The sequence below is a fragment of the Capra hircus genome, chromosome 29 (genome assembly GCF_001704415.2).
Source record: "Capra hircus breed San Clemente chromosome 29, ASM170441v1, whole genome shotgun sequence".
Classification (NCBI taxonomy): domain Eukaryota; kingdom Metazoa; phylum Chordata; class Mammalia; order Artiodactyla; family Bovidae; genus Capra; species Capra hircus.
In genome coordinates, this window is record NC_030836.1 from 45,746,790 (window position 1) to 45,768,460 (window position 21,671).

The following is a 21,671-nucleotide window of genomic DNA, read 5'->3' on the forward strand; positions in this document are numbered from 1 at the left end:
GAAGCACCTTGCTCACGGCCCGACCCCCTGCAGCCAGCGCTGTGGGACACACTGGCCCCCGACCCTCCCACAAAGGGCCAGTCCACCGTGAATCTCCTGGATGCCTCATCGGGTGTCCACTGGGCACGACATGAATACTGTCCATTAAGAACGCTCCTTTCACGTAAGCTACGACTCATCAAAAACACCACCGGACAGCCACACACCGTTTTTGTGGACTTGGAGCTCAGGGTCTGTTTTCAACACTGAGCACGTGGGAAATCCCACGGGGCCTCTTGCTGGATCCTGGGCCACGGCCCCTACCCCAGCGCCCTGGGCATGGAGACCTGGCCACATGGGGCCAGCAAAGAAGGCTGGGTAGGGCCCCGCCCCGCAGAGCCCACCCAGGTCAGGTACGGACACTCAGAAGATGGCCCTAAGGCGTCACCATTTTCCTCTTTATTTGCATTACCATTTAAAAAAACGCTTTTGTTCAGCTAGGTCCATCACCAACTGGTGCCACACACGGGATGGCTGGTGAGGGGGCCCAGGCCCAGGGTGCAGAGGCCAGCAGGTGTCTGGAGCCGCCGGCAGAGAGGGGCGCGTACAGAGCACGGCCTGGTCTGCAGCGCTGGGACTGAGATGCCTAGCCGCCTCCCTCCTCCTCCCTTCCGAGGGGCTGGCCAGGGCAGAGCCAGGCTGAGAGATGAGACACATGTGGGGCAGGGCAGCTCCAGGGCCCAGCTGTGGGCCCCAGGCCGGGCAGGCGCCCTGAGAAGCTGGAGAGCGCCCAGGCTGCATTGGAGTCTGCTGGCTGGACAACCACCTGGCAACCCAGGACCGTCCGCCACCCCAGGCCAGCCGGCCACACTCCAAGAGGAGCTCAGGGCCCTACCATGTCCACCCCGAAGCAGGCCTGGCCATCAGGACCTGGACACCACTTGGCAGGATGGCTGTGGGCGCTATCTACAAGCTTCACTCCCAACGTTGGAGGGGCCGTGTAGATGCCGCAGCGTCCGCCTGAGTCCACCCCAGCCTTATGTGGGGTTGCCATCGTGTTGAAACAGCGCTCCAGGCTAGCATCAGCCCCCACCAAGGCCCAAAGGGGTGGGCAGACCACAGGGAAGCCAGGAACGGGACCCCTGGGTCCTGGTCAGCAATCGCCCCAGCTTCCAGGAAGGCTCTGCGTCCCCCCGGGACCCCACAGCTTACTGTGGAGCACTCGGGGTGCTCGGGGCCCACGGACAGCCCGCTCAGCACTCCCTACCCCTCCCCAGGGAGACCCACCACAGTCACCAGCTCGGCCCATCCCCCAAGGCCGACCCCTTCAGGGAGGATCCTCAGAGCACCCCAGGATTCCACCACGGGGCCCATCAGAACCAGCAGCTCCTGGTCAGGAAGGGGGCCTGGGAGCTGGGGGAGTGGGCTCCCCTCAGGCTGCCCAAGAGGCAGGATGGGCCAGAGGGGGCCGTGGTGGGAGGCGGCCTGTGGGGGGAGGAGGGAGGCTGGGCAAGGAGGCAGGTATAGGTTTGGGGGCTTCCAAGAGACAAATGACCCAGCCCAGAGGCAGGGTCCCCAAAGTCCAGACCATCCAGCTGATGACAGCGCCTGGCTGGGTGGGGACAGAGGGTGCGCTGGGAGCTGTCCCTCTAACCTTCAGGTCTAATGTGGGCACCCGTGGGCCAGCAGAGGCCACCCCGGGAGCGGGGGGGCTGAGGTGCTCAGGCCTGCTTGGGGAGGGTCCCAGCCAAGCAGGGGGGCTGGCAGTCCTGGCCCAGAGGGGCTGTGCTTTCTGATGGGAGGGTGGATGTCCAATTCTCCCCTTTTCCTCTCGAGCTCCTTGTTTGTGAGATCCTGCCTAGGTATGGGAGCAAAGACCCTCCTCTCAAGGCCTGGAGCTGGAGTGAGCACCTTCCTTTCCCAGGAAGAGGGCTCCGTGGTAGTCAAGTCTTGGTGTTGCCCAGAAGGCCCCAGACACCCCCAGCTGCCCTTGACCGAGCTTCACAGGGCTTCTGAGGCCCAGCCCAGCAGGGGACAGCCCCCTACTCCCGCCATCTCCCACCCTGAAAAGCACAACCAGCCTCTGTGTCCAAGCGACCTGTGGTCGCCCACCAGGCAGAGACCCTGGAACCCCGGGGGTCCTCCCCGGCTTTAGGGGTGCAGGGTCAGGTGGCAGGCGCTGCATGCTCCCTCCTGGTCTGCCGGCTCGCAATGCGCAGAGCAGCCAGCAGAGGGAGCCACAGGCCGGCGCCGAGGGTGGGCCTGCTGTGGTCTGGCCAGCCGCCCAGGCGCCTGCGTGCCCCTGACCCCTGCCTGCAGGGTCCCCAGCCCCTGCACCGGCTGCCTGCCCCGCCCCGCAGGCCCCACGTCCTCTCTGGGGCCCCTCCCGTGGCTTGGGGCTCACCCTGCGAGTCTAGTTTCGATCTTGACCTCATGACTCATGCCCCCTCCCTGCTGGAGGTTTGACAGACCTGCTCCCACCCCTCCCATCCGGCCTTCCGGACAGGACCTCGAGGCTGGGAGAGCCACAGCTCTGCAGTGGGCACACAGCCACAAATCTCAGGGGTGTCCTCTGGGCCCTCTCGCTCGGGGGTGGAGGGGTGAGAAGCCTCACGGGAACGTCCCCAGCCCCGCCTGGCCACTGCCTGCCTCTGCCCAGCAATTCTTCCAAACGTGCAATCCCAGCGGGGGCTCCAGAACCAACAGCGACCCCAGCGCACCTCCAGGACACAGACACGGGGCTGCTGGGAGACTGAAGGGGTTTAATGGCGTGGATCCTGAGACTTGGTCACCTCTCCTCCTCAGGGTGTGACCGCAGTCCAGGGCTCCGAGACTCACCTCCCGCCGCACAGCAGGCCAGGGCAGCAGCCCTAAGACCTGGTCAGAGGAAGCTCAGAGCGCCTGAGCTCCGCGGAGGGCTGGGAACAGGCGTGCGGGGCCGGGGCGCTGGGGACAGGCGTGGGGGGGGGGGGCGCTGGGGACAGGCGTGGGGGGGGCGCTGGGGACAGGCGTGGGGGGTTGAGGGGTGCCCAGGGCCAGTCCTCGGGTGAATGGGGTTCAGTCCGTCCTCAATCCTCCAGGTGGTGAAGGAGTGCCACAGGCGCCCCACTTCTGGGGGGAGCCCCCCAGGCCCCCCAGGAGAGCAGCGCACTGGGTGGGTGCTGAGGCGGCCTTGGCCCGCAAGGGGCACCAGCCTGGCCAGCTCAGAGCCAAGGGCAGCGGGGTGGCTGAGGTCTGCTGCCCTCCGCCCCGCAGCCGGCCTTTGGGGGGGCGGTGCAGGGGCGAGGCCTGAGGAAAGGTCCCTGACGGTTCTGGGGGTTCCTGCGGCCTCGGGAGCGGGGGTACAGGCGGCGCTCCGGCAACACGGGGCAGGCGGAGGAGGGGCTGGCACCGCCTGGCGGCAAGTTTGGCTGAGGAGAGTGTGGGGGCGGCCTGGGGGGCGGGCGCGGGGGCAGCGCCGGGCCCGAGGTCACACCCCAGGGACCCCAGCCAGCGCGACTGCCCATCTGAGTCCAGGGTCCGAAACACGTCCGCGAACAAAAATAACACTCCAGCCGCGGGGCACATCCCCAGCTGCAGGCCTAACTGTCCTCCTCCGCGCGCCTCTGGGTCTTGGAATGGAACCTGCTCATGAGCTCCTCCAGCTCCGACCCGCCCTGCTGCTTCTGGGGGAGAGAGGGGCGTCGGCCAGGGTCCCGCCGGCCGCCGTCCCGGCGCCGCGGGGCGGGCGGGCTCACCTCCAGGAAGGCCTTCTGCACGGTGAGCTGGCTGTACACGCGGGCGCCCTCCTCCCCGCACACCTCCCGCAGCTCGTCCTTGTTGAGAGAGAAGAGCTGCGCGCCGGTCAGGACGCCCAGGTGCTCCACGACCCTGCGGAGCGAGCGCCAGCGTGAGCGCGGCCGAGGCCCGGGCTGCCCGGCGCGGCCCCCGCGCCCGGCCCGCCCAGCTCACCGCGCGCCTGCTCACCGCGCGCTGAAGGCCTTGGCTTCCAGCCAGGCGCGGACCTCGCGGGGCCCGGACGCGTGGGTGAGCGGCGGGGCCGCCGGCTGGCTGCGCTCCACCCGGAAGGGCCGCGCCGGCTGCGCCCGGATGTTGCTGATCTTCTTCGCCAGCTCGTCGTTGACCTCGTCCATGTGCTGCATTAGCTCTGCGGGCGCCGGGCGGCTCAGACCCGCGCCGCCGCGACCGACGGCTCCCCTCGCCCGCCCCTCCCCGGACGGGCTGCGGGGCGCTGGGGTCCAGGGTCCCCATCCCTCACCGTCTTTGTTTCCTGCGAAGCTGGGGGGCAGCTTGTGGGTTGGGCTGGCAGGACCCCAGTATTTCACTCCCTGCAGGAGGAGGGGGGCAGAGCACGGGGTGGCGGCGCCGGTAGGTCAGCTCGGCGTCCCTCCCCAGGCCTCTCCCTCCGCTCCCCGTTCCTACCCCCACCCCCAGGACCTGCTCGGGGGCCCACACCTCCCCAGCCTTGGCCCAGACCCGCGAGCTTTCATCAGTCCCCACAGGGAGGGGTCCGGGCTGGGTCTTTCGCGACCTCGCCCCGCCCCCGCCGACCCATAGTGGGACAAGGCAGACCTCCCCTCACCTGTTCCTGGGGGGCGTCCTCCAGCCGGGTCTCTGCCAGGATGTTGCCAGGCACGTAGCCTGCCTGGCCGCTGCGATTCCGAAGCTTCCACCACTGGTGGCCGTCCTCCAGCACCTGCAGGCCCGGCATCCCGCCATCACCCGGCCCCCCCCCACCCCGCAAGCACCGGGGACCACCAGGGGGAGCCCCTCTTTACCAACGGGCCAGAGAGGGTTCTGCAGTCCCCTCTGAGCCGGCCCACGCCCAGTCCCGTGATGATGGTCACATCCTGGCCAGCACCACTGGCCCCCTGGCCTCCCACCCTCTTCCCACTCCCCATGGGGTGTCCTGAGCCTCTAGCCTGACTGCGGATATAGATCACCCCCGCCCCCAAGCCGCTCCACTTTTTAGTGGGTGGCCTGGATTCAGGACTGGCACAAAACATGGGAAGTGCCTTGAGGGGGCTCCCGGATGGAAGTGAATGACAAGGCCCTGCTGGGTTGGGGGGTTCTTCGCCCCCCACAGGGAGAGTCCTGCCCAGCTCAGGGGCCCTTGACACCCCTCTGAGATCCCCAAGGGGGATTAGCCAGGCTGTGCTGGGGGTGCCAGGCTGAGGACCCAGAGTGGAGCCCCGGGGTCAGGCAGACGCCTTTTCTGGGAACCCCCCCAGCCCCCACTCACCTCCAGGACCTCGTCCCTGAGCACTGACAGCTCGTTGGCGTTGCGGGCCGTGAAGTCATAGAGGACCTTGACGTACTTGGCCATGGCTGGCGCGGGCTCGTAGCCTCTGTGGGACAGGAAGGACTGAGGCCCCGCGCTGGGCTGGGGTCTCTCCTCGGCCTGGCACCGGGCCGGGCACAGCTTCCCAGGTGCGTGGCTGCCTCCCGTCTGCGGCGCAGAGGCTGCGGCTGTCAGCTGGGATGGAAACTGTGACAGCCCCGTTGCGTCTGGGGCCCCCTGCGTGGGGGGGCCGCAGAGGCGGGTGGCACGCGGGGGCCTGTGGGCACAGCAAGGCCCGCCCCAGCCCAGGCCCCCTCAGGGGTCTCCAGGTCCAGCCCCCAGGGGACCCAGCGTCAGCTGATCATCAGGGGCCGGGCAGACGCTTTCAGAGCCACAGCCCCTCTGGTGCTGCAGACAGCGTGTGGACACGCACCGCACGGGGTGTCCCAGCCCCTGGAAGGAGCAGGCCTGTGCCTGCCACCCGTGCGGGGCCATCCCTCCTGGCCAGCCTGCTGCTAGGGCACAAGGGCACCGCTCACACAGGTGTGGGCTCAGGACCCCGGGACGTGGCGGGTGGGGCTGGGGTGGCTCCTGGGGCCCTGGCTGGGGGTGTGTCAGGATGGGCTCGGGTGGAGCAGCTGGAGGCTGGAGATCAAAGGATGAAAACGTTTCTTAAAGGTGACCCTAGGCCAGGCACCAGGGGCATCAGGCTGCTGATGTGGGGCGGAAGGAGGGGCACACTTGTCTAAAACATGGATTCCAGCTCCTCCCTTCCTGAGACTGAATCCTGGGGTCCGGGAGGTAAGGTGCTCCCCACACAAGTCCAGACCAGGACCAAGAACAGAGGAGAGGAGGGGAGGGGAGGAAGGACGGGGACTCCCCGAGGCCCTGGGGCTGGGGGATGTGGTCCACGGAAATGCGTGTGGCGGGGGGAGGGAGGCTCCCCCACGGGGACCCTAAGCCTTCTCCTTGGGCCCTGAAGCTGGGTCTAAATCAGCCCCGACCGGGTGACTGGCATCGGTGAGACCACTTAAGTCCAGGGGTTTAGTACATATCTACATGTTTCTAAAGCATAAATGTGGAGACCGAAAAAAGATGTCATATTAGGCGGTGGATTCATGGGTGCTTTCAGGGTTCTCTCAGTCGCACACAACACAGTTGAAAGGGGGCGCTGCTCCCGTGTGGAAAGCGCTGGCGGTCGGGGACCAGCCTCTGGCCGCCATCTGGCGGCAGCGAACCCGCCGCAGGCGTCCATCCGCTATGAACTGCAGCACGCCGGGCTTCCCTGCCCTCCACTGTTTCCCCCGGTCTGCTCAGACTCAAGTCCACTGAGCCGGTGGTGCCGCCCACAGCAGAGCATCCGTGACTGGAGGGGTGAGCGGCGCCCCGCCTCACCCTGAGAGGAGCTCACCTGGGAGTGTGCTGGGAGCTGGCCTGGGGGAGGACGTCTCCTGGGGGCGTGGGCTCCAGGACCAGGCCGTGCTTCGGGGAGTTTCTAAAGGACGGTCGGCTCACTGGAGCCGGCTGTGGGGAAGCAGGCGCCTAGGTTTGGTGTGCGGCAGGGGCTGGGCCAGGAGGGCGGGCAGTGAGGGTGGGGGGCGGAAGTGGGGTCAGCAGGGCTGCAGGAGCTCTGACCTCGTGGTCGTCGGGAGCTGCCAGCCCCTCCACCTCCCAGGGGGCCTCCTGCAGCACGTCCAGGGGTGGCTCCCAGCCACTGTGGAACCTGGGCACGTAGGGGGGTGCCTGCGGCTCCCGCGGCCACTCGGAGCTGGGGTGGAAGGGCCTGGGGTGAGCTGCGCCCGCTGGCAGAGCCAACCCCACTCAGGACCCCCGGCCCACCCACCGCAGGACCCCATCCTGGTGCTGCCCTACCGGGGGCGTGTCCAGGTCTCCCCCAGGGATTCCCACAGGGCCATCTCCTTGGGGACCAGGTGGCCACGCAGGAACCCCACAGCGTCGCGGGACAGCAGGGGCCTGGACACAGAGCGAGCGATGTTTGGGCCACCACAAGTGCTGACGATCTGGGGGGCACAGCCGGGGTCAGAGGGGGCTGCTGGCCGCTTTCCCCTCCCCCATCCCTCCCCCCATCTCCCAACCCCTCTACCCCGGGCGGCACCACAGGCTGGCCCACTGTGTCCGCAGCTCTGACCGTGGATGCCGGCCCCAGCCAACTGCCCAACGTGGGCACCTGCTTCTCCCAGTCACCGACAAGCCCCCAGGTTCCCGCTTCCCCCAGCCCCAGGCACCAGGTCCAGAGGTCCGAAGAGGAAGTGCACCAGCTCAGCCGCACTGGGATTCTCGATGTGCTTCCGCAGCTTGGCCTGGGGGAGGGGAGCGGGCACACGGTGGGGGAGGGGAGCGGGCACACGGTGGGGAAGGGAGCGGGCACACGGGTGGGGGGGCAGGTGGCACCGCGGACAAGCGGGACCCCATCCCCACGTCAGCTCAGCGGGACGGGGCGGTCCTTGCCCTCACCAGCAGGTTGAAGGCCAGCTTAGTCTTCTGGAAACAGTCCACAAACTCAGCCTCCGAGGGGGGCCGCGCCCGTAGCGTGAGGACGCCCTCTGGATGGGGGCCGGACGTTAGCCTGGCTGGCCCGCTGCCGCCGTGCCCGGCGGGTCTGGCCTCAGCCTGAGGCTGCCCACCAGCTCGGCCGCACCTTCCCTGCTCAGGGGTCACTCTGCCCCCCGCCCCGCCCCCGCCCCGCACCTGCCGGCCCCTTCTTCCCCTTCTTCTTTCCCTTCTTGCGCTGATTCAGCTGCTTGAAGGCCTCCGCCGCCTTCTGCAGCCGCGCCACGAACCACTCAATGTCGTCCAGGGCGCAGTTGAGGATTTGCTGGGGTCAGAGTAGGGCAGGGGTCAGCCTCAGGCGGCCCGACCCGCCGCCGGGACGCCCCCACTTGCTGCCCCCCGGCCCCTGGGCGGGGGAGGGCTGGGTGGAGGGCTGGTCGAGGGGCCGGGAGTGCCTGGGGCGCCCCGCGCGAGGCCCACCGTCTCCTTCCCGATCCTCTGCGCCAGCGCGGCCCGCGGCTCCTCCTCCAGCGACTCGCGGCGGCGGAGGCCTGCACGGAGCACAGTTGCGGCTGACCGGCCCGCCGCCCGCCTCTGCTGCCGCCCCCCGCCGCGCCCCGCGGGGCCCACCTAGCTCTCCCAGCGGCGTCGGCAGGCCCACTCGGTTCTTGGTGGAAGGGGAGTCCGCGCCGAAGCGCTGGAAGGGGATGGGGGCCGGGCCCGGGGCCGCGGGCAGGATCGACAGCCGCTGCCGGATCTTCTCCAGGTGGCCCCTGAGGCGGACGAGGGGCGGCTCAGCGCGGTGCAGCCCCCGGCCCAGGCCCGCCGCCCCGGCCCCTCCGAGCCCCCTACTTGAGGGTCTGCGGCCGCATCTTCTTCCCCAGGCGGCAGTCCGCCAGCGCGCTCTCGATGTCCTCGTGCACGAGCTCCGCCTGCGGGGTGGGGGCGGCGGGCGTCAGGCCGGCTCTCAGGAGGGACGCGCGCCCCCCGAGCCCACGGCCGCCCGCCTCACCTCCACCTCGTCGCAGTGGAAGAAGTGGACGTCGGGCTTGCTCTGGTCCGAGTCCTGGCACACGAGCAGCAGCACGGACGGGTAGCGCAGCTGGTTGAGCACCGTCTGGCTGTGCCGCACGCTGGGCAGAGGGAAGTTCTCCAGCTCCTCCTGGGGGACAGGAGGCTGGGAGCGGCTCCCGGGGGTGGGCTCAGGGAGGGGGCGCCACGGACACGGGCTGACTGGCCTGGCCTGTGGCCTTCAGGCCAGACACGGCCCAGAAGGGGCCGGCGCACAGACGCGGCCGGCATGGCAAGGTCCACACCGCGGGCCCGACTCGGTCCAGCCCTGGAGGGCTCTGGCGAGGGGGGCGTGGGCCTGTGGGGCGTGGATCCCCTGACTCCAGCCCCGCCGGGTCCTCCTGCCCTCTGCCCTCCGCCTTCAGGTCCCGTAGACAGGCCCAGCACGCCTGGGTCGCTGCCTCCGCCCGCCCTCCTCCCGCCGAGGCACCTGCGACTCCATATCCAGCAGCCGCAGCGACTGGCCGTCGACCTGCAGCAGCATCTCCTGTGTCCAGATTTTCTCCTTGGAGCTCAGCTGCACCAGCTTCCGGATGGCGTCTTCTACCGACGTGATGGCCTCGCTCTTGTCCATGATGAACGTAGCCAGGTGCTGGGTGGGTGGGCAGGGTGTCACCCTGGGCGCAGCCCTCCTGGTGTCAAGGGCCAAGGGGCTGTGCCTGGGGGTCTGAGGGGAACAGCCCTGCCCTGGGGCTCTGAGGAGACAAAGCCCCACCTTGGGGCTGTCTCTCGGGGCCACAGACAGGCCCCGGTGAACCCTTAGCAGCCCTGCACACACCCCATCCCCCTGCCCAGCCTCGTCCGCCCGCGGCTGGGGGACGCAGCGCCCCTGGTCCCCTGCAGCCGGGCGGGGCCTCCGCCCCTGCTGTCTCTGCCCACCCGGCTGCTCCCAACTCCCTCTTCCTTCCAGACGCTCCTGGGGCGCTTTCCTCCCTGACTGCCCAGCCACAGTCTCCCTGTCACCACGTCCCTGACCTGCCCTTTTGTTTATCGTCATCCGATGTGGGGTACCACGCGCTTCTCTGCCGTCTGCCTGCTGTCTCCCCTGTGACAGGGCTGGGCCCACGGCAGGCCCCCAGTGAATGTGTAGGGAGGGAGTGAGCAGCCCACAGGGGCCCCCAGCCGGCTAGCCCTGCCCACCCCCTCCTCTCTCTGGAAGCCTGGCTCGGGCGCCTTGTCCTCCCAGGAGCCCCCGAGTGTCTGCGCTGACCTTTGTTGAGACAGCTGGGTAAATACTGACATAAACTCTTAAGTAGGCAAGGCTTAGCCACAGAACGTGGATGCACGAAGGGGGACTTTGCATGACCTCAGGAAGGCTTCTCCCCTGGGGGACTTTGCTAAGCCAGGAAGAAAACCCAGATACTTGGAAGATCAGGACTTCCCTGGGGGTCCTGTGGCTAAGGCTGTGCTGCCGCTGCAGGGGCCGCGGGTTCAATCCTTGGTTGGGGAGCTAGGATCCCATATGCCAGGCAGCACGGCCACAAGAAATAAAAAAGGAAACAAAAAGACAAAACCCATAAATCTGACCTAAAAAAAGTTCTGCTTGTGAAAAAAAATACCACATACAAAGTTTTAAAAAAGTGAGAAAACACAAAATAATAGCTATAATAGACTTGATGCAGACTAATTTTCTTAAAGTAGAAAAAGACTGATCTGTATTACAATGATAGTTCTTACTTTGTTAAGCGCTCTATTTTGTTTAATAATTAAGGACACCAACAGTAAATGAATAAATAATGAAAGAATAAGTAAATAAGTATAAAAGATTAACAGCCCAATTGAAAAATCGACAAAAGGTATGAACAGAGAGTCTATAGGAAAACAGACACGGAGTAACCTTTCAGCATAGAAAATTATACACCAGGGACCTCCCTGGCAGGCCACTGGCCAGGACTCTGAGCTCTGACTGCCGGTCTGGGGACTTAGATCCCACCAGCCACACGGTGCAGCCAAAAACTGAAAGAAAACAATTCTGTGCAGACTCGTTCGATACCAGAATTGCAGATTGAAGCCTCATGAGAATACTCCTCTAAGAATGAGTTTCCCGCCTTCTGTTGCTCTGGTGGGTAACGCTGGCCGGTTAAGATGTGGAGAAAGGGGGCCTCGCCTGGCCGCTCCGGGAGGAGTTGGTGACACCGGGCCGGGCCAGGGGCTTCCCTCTTATGTTTCCACCCAGGCAACCTGCACATGTGCAGGGACGAGGCCACTCCCCGAACAACTCAGAGGCTGGGCTACAGGTCCACGGGCAGGTTGGAGAGGGAGCAGAAACACGCAGTGACTGTCAGGCAGCCAGTCTGTCTGCAAAGCATGCCAAGCCTACCGCCCGTCGCTCCAATCCCCTGAAGACACAGCCTGTGTCCTCTGACACAGTAGAGTTAATTTAGCAATCAATACCAGACTCCTTACTGCAAAACCTACTAACTGGAGATTGAGCAACATCTTTCTAAATTACTCTGGGTCTACACCTGTAGAAACACACACTTCCAAATGACGAGTGAGTGAAAGTAAATCACCAGGAAAATGAAATACCTAGTAACAAAGGAGAACAGACACAAAATGATCCCAAACTTACGGGGAGCAGCAACAGCAGCGCCAGAGCGAGTTCCTACCTATAAATGCTCACACTGCTAAATGCTTGAAAAGCAGAAAGATCTAAAGAGCCCCCGGGTCGAAGAAGTCACAAGGAAAAGTGGAAAATACTCCAAGTTGCATCAAGGTGGAGAGGTTTAGAGATTATCACAGTCAGTGAAGTAAGTCAGACAAATATCATATGGTGTCACTCATACAGGGCTTCCCTGTAGCTCAAGTGGTAAAGAATCTGCCTGCGAAGGAGACCAGGGTTCAATCCCTGGGTCGGGAAGATCCTCTGGGGAAGGGAATGGCGACCCACTCCAGTATTCTTGCCTGGAGAATCCCACGGACTGAGGAGCCTGGTGGGCTACAGTTCGTGGGGTCTCGAAGAGTCGGACGTGAGTGGGTGACTGACACACGTCACTCGTATGTGGAATCTAATTTTCAAATACGATACGGACGAACTTACAAAACAGAAACAGACTCACAGATTTCAGAAACAAGCTATGGTTACCAGAGGGAAAGTGGGGGGAGAGATAAATTAGGAGCCTGGGATTAACACACTGCCGTATATAAAATAAGTAACCAACAAGGGCCTACTGTGTGGCACAGGGAACTGTCTGCAGTGTTCTGTAGTAACCCACATGGGTAAAGAATCTGAAAAGGGAGGATTATCTGTATAGCTGAAACACTCTGCTGTACATCTGAAACTAAGACAACATTGTGAATCAGCTATACTCTAATAAAGTAAAATTGGAAAAGGAAATGTTCTGAGCTGAATAGTCAAAACAAGCACATCAAAACTTGCAGGAGACCGCTGAAGGAGTCCCTCGGGAAGCATTATGGCTGGAAGTGGACATCAGAAAAGAAGGGCAGTTTCAGTGGTCTGCGCATTCTTCTTAGGAAACTAGAAAACGGCAACCACGTGGACCCTCGTGGGACTGCCCTGGCTCAGACTCTGCAGGGGCGGGTGTTCAGTCCCTGGTCAGGGAACCAGATTCAGTGATGACGGAAGACCCCATGTGCTGTAGCGAAGGCCTCTCACAGCCGCAGAAATAAAAGAGACCAGAGCAAGTGGGAAGGCGGGAATCACAGCCGCGGAAATAAATGTTGAAAAAGGAGACCAGAGCAAGTGGGAAGAAGGAAATTAAGAGCAGAAACCAACAAACTAGTAAAACAAACAGAGAGAAAAATCCACAAAGCCCAAGGTGGTTCTGAAAGGGTTGATGAAATTGATAAACCCTTAGCGAGACTGATCAAGAAAAAAATAGAGAAAACACAAATGATCAATGACCCGAAGGAAGGAGGGGGCATAACCAGAGATCGTACAGGCATAAAAGTGAACTCATAATAAAAGAAACCGTGCCAGAACGGAAGCCCTATATTCAGGGCCTCACAGGTGAATCCCAGCAGATACCTGAAGGAGTCCCAACCTTCCATTAACTGTTTCTGAAGACGAGAGGAGCAGCAACACCACTCGGCTCATCCTATAGGGCCGACAAAATTCTGATACCAAGACCTACCAAGGGCTTTGCAAGAAGAGAAAGCTGCAGACCGATGCTCTAATAAATATTAGTGCAAAAAATCCTCAACAAAATATTAGCAAATTAGTCTTGCCAACACATAAGAAGGATAATAAACCATTAGTAAGTGAAATTTATCCTAGAAATGCGAGGCTGGTGCAACATTTTAAAAAACCAGTGATTCAGGACTTTCCTGGTGGTCTGGTAGTTAAGAACCTGCGTGCCAAAGCAGGGGACACAGGTTCCATCCCTGTTCCAGGAAGATCCCACATACCGAGGGGCAAGGAAGCCCATGTGCCCCCACTGCTGAACCCGAGTGCCTTAGCCCGTGCCCCGCAACGAGAGGAAGCCCGTGTGCAGCACAGCAGACCCAATGCAGCCAAAAACCCCAAAACCCAGCAAGACTCGTACGTTAGCAGGATAGTAGGGACACCCCAACTGAGGAAGCACTTGATGCAATTCAACAACTTTCATGATAAAAACTCTCAGCAAACGAAAGAACGGAAAGGCACTTTCCCGTTCTCGTAAAGGGTGTCTACAGAGGCAGGCAGCTGATGAAACAGGGAGTTTTGAACACTTCCTTCTAGACGGGACATAGGCAAGGATGCCCACCATCATTATTATTGAGCACTATCCTGATGGTTCTAGCAAGAGCAATAATGTAAGAAAGACGAAGTGGTGAAAATTAAGAAATTAAGTACTGTATTTTCAGACAGAACGACTCATAAAAGATCCAAGGAATCTACAAGCAATTCCTGAAACGAATGAATGAATTCAGCGAAGGCTTAGGATACTCAATCACTTTACAAAATTCAGTTGTACAAAACAAATGCTACAAGACAACTGGAAAATTAAATTTAAAAAATGATATAATTTATAACAGCATATAAAAATCAAACACCCAAGGAATATTTTAACAAAGAGCTGTGAGACCTCTGCAGTAAAAAAAAATCACAAAAAAGGCCTGAGAGAGATTAGAGAAGACCTAGTAAGTGAAGAGGTGCCCTGTTCATGGGTCGGAAAGACGCAGAGCGAAGTCTCCCTAAACTGATCCTCAGACTCGACTCAGTGCAAATCAAGATTCCAGCAGGCTTCTGGGGGGAGGGGTAAAAATAGACAATTTGATTCTAAAATGTCAATGCAAGCCCGAAGAACTTAGAATAGTCAAGAAACCCTTAAAGAAAAAGAACAAAATTGCCTGATTTCAAGACGGTTAATAAGCCAGAAAGAGGTAGAATTGTATGAAGCACAGAGAATCCAGGAACAGACCCATCCAGACCCAACAGTCACTCTTTGACAAAGGCACCAAAGTGATTATGAGGGAGGAAAAACAGCTTTGCTGTGACTGCACTTCCCTACAGGGAAGGTTAGCCTTGGGTCTCAAACCAAAAAATGAATGTAAAGTGGATTATAGCTCTAAAAGGTGGACGCGGTGACAGAATCCCTCTTCGTGGGCTCTGAAGTCACTGCAGATGGTGACTGCAGTCATGAAGTTAGAAGATGCTTGCTCCTTGGCGAGAAAGCTACGACAAACCTAGACAGTGTGTTAGAAACAAAGGCGTCATTTTGCCGACGTCTGTGTGGTCGAGGCTGTGGTCTTCCTAGTAGTCAAGTACAGATGTGAGAGCAGGGCCATAAAGAAGGCCGAGCGCCTAAGAATTGATGCTTTCAAACTGTGGTGCTGGAGAAGACTTCAGAGTCCCCTGGAGAGCAAACCAGTCAATCTTAAAGGAAATCAACCCTGAATACTCATTGGAAGGACTGACACTGAAGCTGAAGCTCCGATCCTTTGGCCACCTGATGTGAAGAACTGACTCAGTGGAAAAGACCCTGATGCTGGGAAAGATTGTGGGCAGGAGGAGAAGGGGACGACAGGGGATGAGATGGTTGGATGGCATCACCAATGCAATGGGTATGAACTTGGGTAAACTCCGGGAGATGGAGAGGGACAGGGAAGCCTGGTGTGCTCCAGTCCCTGGGGTCTCGAAGAGTCAGACCGGACCTGGAGACTGGACAGCAACACAGACCTAAACGTAACAGCCTAGACCACAAAGTGGGACTTTCCACGTGGCGCTGGTGGTGAAGAGTCCGCCTGCCAATGCAGGAGACGCGAGAGGCGTGGGTTTGATCCCTGAATCGGGAAGATCTCAGTCCGTGGGGTCACAAAGAGTTGGACATCACTGAAGCAACTTAGCACACACACAAACTACAAAGTGTCTAGAAGAAAATGCAAGACATTTTCAGAGCCTCGGGTCAAGCGATGACCACGAAGGACGGCCGCCCGGTGTCCTGGACGCGCTGCTGCAGAGCCTCACACTCCGGCCCCCGAGGTCCACGCCACAGTGCATCCCTGCTGCTGCTGCTAAGGCACTTCAGTCGTGTCCGGCTCTGTGCGACCCCATAGATGGCAGCCCACCAGGCTCCCCTGTCCCTGGGATTCTCCAGGCAAGGACACTGGAGTGGGTTGCCATTGCCTTCTCCACATGGTGTATTAGTTTGGAATGAAGAAACAAATCCACAAGCCTCAGGCACCCCCTCCCATTACCACGGTCGGTCTGATCTTGTCGCCACCTCTCTCTCTCTCCCTCTCTCTCTCTCTCTCTCTCTCTCTCTCTCTCGGCTTCAGTTTCCTCGTCTGGGTGGTGGTTTAGTCACTAAGTCAAGACCGACTCTGCAACCCCATGGACTATGGCCCCCTAGGCTCCTCTGTCCGTGGGATTTTCCAAGCAAGAATACTAGAGCGGGTTGACATTTCCTTCTTCAGGGGGCCTTCCCGACCCAGGGATGGAATCCACAGACCTGCATCTCCCCCAGGCAGACACTTTCACTTCTGAGCCATCAGGGAATGCAGGCGGGGCCACAGATCGCCCACTTCCTCAGCCCTGCTGGCTGCTGGGTGGGCAGGAGAGGTGCCCCGAGCCAGGGTCCTTCACAGGCTAGTTTGGACTAAAATCTAGGAGAAGTGCTGGGAGGCCCCAGTGACCAGGTGGCTCCTCACCAGGAGGGCAAAGTTCCTCTGTGGAGGGCTGCCCTGGGTGCTGAGCCAGTAGCAGGCACAAGCTGGCTGAACAGAGGCCTCCTGTGCAGGCTGGCATGAGGGGCTGATCACAGCACAACCCTGGGCAAAAGCCCCAGGACCCCCTTGGCTCAGGGGACCCGCTCTTTAGACAAGAAGGCTGAGGCTCAGAAAGCAGTGACTCCCGTGGCTGCCGGGGCATGGCGGGTTCTATGGGGAGGAAAATATTTACCTTTCTGCTCCAGGTCCCCACCCCACCTTCCTGGTCCAGGTCCCCACCCCACCTTCCTGGTCCAGGTCCCCCCACTTTCCTGCACCAGGTCCCCCCACCTTCCTGCCATGGGGTCCCCCACCTTCCTGCTCCAGGACCCCCACCTTCCTGCTCCAGGTCCCCACCCCACCTTCCTGGTCCAGGTCCCCCCACTTTCCTGCACCAGGTCCCCCCACCTTCCTGCCATGGGGTCCCCCACCTTCCTGCTCCAGGTCCCCACCCCACCTTCCTGGTCCAGGTCCCCCCACCTTCCTGCACCAGGACCCCCAACTTCCTGCTCCAGGTCCCCACCCCACCTTCCTGGTCCAGGTCCCCCCACCTTCCTGGTCCAGGTCCCCCCACCTTCCTGCACCAGGTCCCCCCACCTTCCTGCCATGGGGTCACCCACCTTCCTGCTCCAGGTCCCCACCCCACCTTCCTGCTCCAGGTCCCCCCACCTTCCTGCCATGGGGTCCCCCACCTTCCTGCACCAGGACCCCCACCTTCCTGCTCCAGGACCCCCACCTTCCTGCTCCAGGTCCCCCCACCTTCCTGCTCCAGGACCCCCACCTTCCTGCTCCAGGTCCCCCCACCTTCCTGCCATGGGGTCCCCCACCTTCCTGCTCCAGGTCCCCACCCCACCTTCCTGCTCCAGGTCCCCCCACCTTCCTGCCATGGGGTCCCCCACCTTCCTGCTCCAGGTCCCCACCCCACCTTCCTGCTCCAGGTCCCCCCACCTTCCTGCCATGGGGTCCCCCCACCTTCCTGCACCAGGACCCCCACCTTCCTGCTCCAGGTCCCCCCACCTTCCTGCCATGGGGTCCCCCACCTTCCTGCACCAGGACCCCCACCTTCCTGCTCCAGGTCCCCCCACCTTCCTGCACCAGGACCCCCACCTTCCTGCTCCAGGTCCCCACCCCACCTTCCTGCCATGGGGTCCCCCACCTTCCTGCACCAGGACCCCCCACCTTCCTGCTCCGGGACCCCTTACCTTCCTGTACCAGGTCCCCCCACCTTCCTGCTCCAGGGTCCCCCCACCTTTCTGCACCTGGACCCTCCACTTTCCTGCCATGGGGTCCCCCCACCTTCCTGCCATGGGGTCCCGCCACCTTCCTGCACCAGGACCCCCCACCTTCCTGCCATGGGGTCCCCCCACCTTCCTGCTCCAAGACCCCCACCTTCCTGCACCAGGTCCCCCCATCTTCCTGCTCCAGGACCCCCCACCTTCCTGCTATGGGGTCCTCCCACCTTCCTGCTCCAGGACCCCACCCTCACCTTTCTGCTCTGGGCCCCCCCACTTCCTCCCTTCTCATCCTTTCCCAGCCCTCTTGTCCTGCAGGTTGGGACAGTGACCAGGAACCAGGAACTTGCCAGCTGCCAGGAACAGGAAGGTCATTTAAAAAACATGTTTCCTGGGTTCTAAGTGTGAATTAAAACTGACCCGGGAGCAAAGGTCTCCTGAGCTGTTAGCTGGTCTAAAGTTCGGTTGTCCATCTTTCCCGGCTCCATGGGAGTCGCTGTCAAGGCCCCCAGGAGGAGCTCAGAAACAAGTCTGACGGCTCCACCCTCCCGCTCCAGCCTCTGCTGTGGGGCCAGGAGGACCGCTTCCTCCCCACCGGGCCCTCTGTCTGAGGGCTGCGGGGGCACCCAGAGTCCATCCTCGCCTGCCTGTGTCTCCCCGGGCGTCCCCCATCCCTGACACAGCCGAGGTCTCGGGGGGGCGGGGGCTCGCCTGGACGTGGTACTGGGAGGTCTCGGGGGGCGGGGGCTCACCTGGACGTGGTATGGGGAGGTCTCGGGGGGCGGGGGCTCACCTGGACGTGGTACTGGGAGGTCTCGTTCATGACGACGTTGGAGTTGGAGTACTTCTTCCTCTGCTCTGAACAGGAGACACGGTCACTCGGCCCCACAGGCAGGACCCAGGCAGGGCCGAGGGGAGGCCAGAGCGCAGGCTGCCCATGGGCCCCTCACGACCTCCAGGATGGATGCGGGTGCATGGAATGGGGGGCGGCCTCTCCTTGCAGAACCCAGGGCTCCCTCCATCCACAGGAGGGACCCCCAGCTCAGCGAGGTGAAGGCACGGCTTGCCCAGGTCTGCCCTGGAGCGGGTGTAGGAGGCTCAGCCTCTCCCCATGTAGGCCCCGGGCCCATCTGCCTGGGGAGGGGTCTGGTCCAGGCCTTGCCCCGACTCCAAGGGCTGCCAGAGACCATCTCGCTGCCCCTCCCGGGGCTCCTTGCTTTCCAGGGCCTGTGTGACTGAGGGAAGGTTGGAGCTGGGCGAGGGGGCTAGCCGGGCCCCGCCCTCCGGGAGTAGACACCTGGCACTCAGCCCAGCAGGAGCCCCGGCACCCCCCCTCCGGAGGATCGGGTGGCAGAGAGGAGCGCAGAGAATCAATATTGATGCTCCCTGAATTATTCCTAAGGCCTCTCCCCTTACTGACCCACTGGGGGAGGGCTGTTCTGTGGCCAGAGTTTGGGGGTGGGGCCTGAGCACCTGTTGGTTGGTTTGGGCCCAGGGGCCTCCTCTGGGGGCCCAGGCTGTTCTGCCTTCCCCTGTGGGGGCCTGGCACAGCCCTGGGGAGGGCAGTGGGGAGACTCTCCCCGCTGACTGTCCCCAGCCTCCTGTTGTCAAACCTCACTCACCAAACAGGTCCTTGGCACTCATCTTGGGCACACCGTCAGACCGGCCCAGGCTGCCGCTGCAGAGGAGGGGCTGGTGAGGGTGGGGCCACGCCACACCCCCGCCTTGGGACAGCTGGGCGGGTGGGGGTGTTGAGGGGTGGGCGGGTGGGGCGGAAGCTCACTTGGCAGCACCCGGACAACAGCTCATGGACCCTGATTGGCTCATGGCGTCCTCGACGGTGGCTGGCGGGAAGAGGGCAGACCTCAGTGTGGCCGGAGTCCAGGGTTTGGTGCCTGGCCCACACCTGAGTGGACAGGGGAATCAAGCGAACCCCTCGGCCAGACCCGGCCGGGGCCCTGCCGCTCCCACGCAGGGCCTAGGTCTCCTCCTCCCCACCCCTCAGGCTAGGGCCTGGTTAGATTCCCCAGGGTGCCTGGGTAGGTGGTCCTCAGGGAGCAGACCCAGCCTTCTGGACACAGCAGGCCCAGTCCTGCTCCACGTCCTGGCTGGTGCTCACTGCACCCCCATCGCTCTGCAGACCCTCGGTCCTCCACAGGGACCTCCAGGGCGTGCCAACAGGGGGGCCCCACCTCCAGAGGCTGTCTGGGGTAGAGTTTTGAGGAATGTGTCCTGGGGCTCTGCAGGGGCCTCAGGGGAAGCAGGCACCTTCCAAACAGAGGGAATAGTAAGTTTAAAGGCCCTGAGGCAGTCAGAGCCAGACAAGGGAGGAAGGCAGCAGAGGCTGAGGCGAGAGCCTGGGGAGGGAGGCAGGGGCGTAGGGACACAGAGCCACCCCCTGGGTGCCAAGCACAGCCTGGCACCCCTGGGCCAGGATGACGTGCCCTGTGGGATTCCGTGCTCCGTGGGGACACCGGGGCCCACACCTGCACCCAGCAGATGGCACCGGCGACGCCATCCATCTGCGGCTTTAGTGTTAGGGGCCTGCAGGGTCGGGCCACAAGCCAGCGGTGCTGGCATCCAGCGAAGGGGCTGCCTAGGACTTTTTGCCTGGACTTTCCAGGTTCTACCTACAGAGAAGCTCCCAAGAGGGTTGAGGGACTGGGGGCTTCAGGTCACCCCTCCGCGTCCCCAGGGTCTGGACTTGGCCAGATTCCTCTGTCCATCTGCCTGTGGAGAATGTCCGGAATGCTTCTGGCCTCAGTAGGTGAACCAGAGTGTTTGATTAGTGGGATTCCTGGAGGGCTGAGCTGAGGGTGCTGGGCACATGTGTCCAGTACACACACACACACACCCCTGGGTGAAACCTAGGCCTGTGGGCGGACACCTGGGTTGTTCTCTGACTCCCTGGGGTGGGGTGGGGGGCTCAGAGCCAGCCAGGAAGGTGACTCCAGGCGCTGGCATCTAGGTTGGGGAGCAGCTGGGGGAGGGGCCGCCTATGGGGCAGGAGTGGGGAGCACGGGTTTCAGCCGCTGGGGTGGGGCCAACACTGGCCCTGAGCGCCACGGGCTGCACTTCGGTTTCACTGTGGCCATTTTCCGGGTGCACAGGGACGACCGCATGTTGTGCCGGGTCAGGCCTGGAGGGGAGGAGGCCCGAGCAGGGCAGGGAGGGCGGAGGGACCAGCTCTAAGTTCAAATTCCAGCTCCCAGAAGAGTGACCTTGGGGAGGAGTCAGCTTGAGGCCAGGGAGCCAGGTGGGGCCCTGGGACGGGGGAGCCCCTCCAGCTGGGCTGCGCCCAGGTCTGGACGCTGCGGGCACTGCTGGGCGGGGCGGGAGCCGCTGCTGCCACGGGCAAAGCTGGAGCGGAGTAGGGGGTCCCGGGGTCAGGCTGCCCTAGCGGAGGCGGAGGAGTCGCCCGCCAGGCCCTGCCTCCCAGCAGAGCTGGGGCTGACTACATCAGGGCAGGGACACAGGTGGTCAGTGGGCACTTCAGAAGCCCGGGAGCCCTGCCCACCGACCTCCCCTGCCATGGCAGACACCTGAGACACAGGGGCTGGCCAGGCCAGGCCAACACAATCCAGACTGGAGGCACATGGGCCCCAGCTCCCCCACCCTCCACCTCCCACACCCCAGACTTGACCCAGGGCCTGACCCTGGACTGGGGCTCACTCCCCAGCTCCCACAGCCAGGAAGCCGGCCCCAAAGGAGCCCCCAGCCTGCCAGACATCGGGGTCGGGGGGCAGGGTCCGGGGCCTTCGAGGGGCAGGAGAACCCCCTCAACACCTTCTTCACTGGAGGAGGGGCTTCCTCCTACTGAGCCCAAGGTTGGGAGGGGCTGTCTGACTCAGAAGGCACCGGCTTACAGACATCCCCAGCTCACGGCGCCGCCCCAGGACCAGACGGGGCAGGCCAGGCCGCAGGCCCCGCTCCTGGCCGCCAGCCCAGGGAAAGCCCGCGGGCCCGGCGCGGCCCCTCTCGCCAATGCCCCGCGCGCCCCAGCCCGGCCTGTAGACCCAGGCGGAGCCCCGCGTCGTGCCGCCACCTGGGGAAACCGAGGCCCGGGGACCCGCCGTCCGCCGCTCCGGCGCCGAGCGGGTGCGGGCGCCGAGCGAGGTCGGGGCGCTCACCTGCTCTTCTCGCAGCCCCGCTCCTGGCTGGCCGGCCGTCCGCTGGTCCCTTCGTCCGCGCGTCCGCCTGCCCGTCTGTCGGTGCCTGGCTCGGAAGGAGGGAGGGACGCACGGAGGGGCCGGGGCGGGGCACGGGGAGGAACCTGAGCGGCAGGTTAGTCACCTCGCGCGGGCTGGCCCTGGGCAGGGGCGGGGGCACGCGGACGCCCCGCCCCCCGAGGCTCCCGGGACAGGGCCCCCACCACACACGCCGTCTCCCTGCGCAAACCCCACCCGGAGAGCCGGGGCGCCGGTGGGCTCGCGGCGAGCCCATCCCTC

The 21,671-nt window shown here is 62.9% G+C and overlaps 1 protein-coding gene across 3 annotated transcripts; it reads right to left on the bottom strand.

The window, feature by feature from the left end:
- Positions 2,725–21,613, bottom strand: EPS8L2 (EPS8 like 2). Of its 3 annotated transcripts, none has more exons than XM_018042722.1 (21): positions 21,354–21,613; positions 19,007–19,067; positions 18,846–18,901; positions 18,017–18,081; positions 9,273–9,434; positions 8,784–8,933; positions 8,624–8,703; positions 8,402–8,544; positions 8,252–8,322; positions 7,970–8,096; positions 7,736–7,824; positions 7,507–7,581; positions 7,133–7,281; positions 6,896–7,028; positions 6,672–6,784; positions 5,222–5,327; positions 4,562–4,675; positions 4,238–4,307; positions 3,946–4,126; positions 3,717–3,849; positions 2,725–3,644 (listed from the first exon to the last, which is right to left on the bottom strand). In XM_018042722.1, the coding sequence occupies exons 2-21, from the start codon at positions 19,048–19,050 to the stop codon at positions 3,561–3,563; spliced, it is 2,145 nt and encodes a 714-aa protein (XP_017898211.1). In that variant the 5' UTR covers positions 19,051–19,067; positions 21,354–21,613; the 3' UTR covers positions 2,725–3,560. The 3 variants fall into 3 exon arrangements, with proteins under 3 accessions (XP_017898211.1, XP_017898212.1, XP_017898213.1); XM_018042723.1 differs by having other exon boundaries at positions 19,007–19,129; positions 21,354–21,448; XM_018042724.1 differs by lacking the exon at positions 21,354–21,613 and having other exon boundaries at positions 18,017–18,076; positions 19,007–19,027.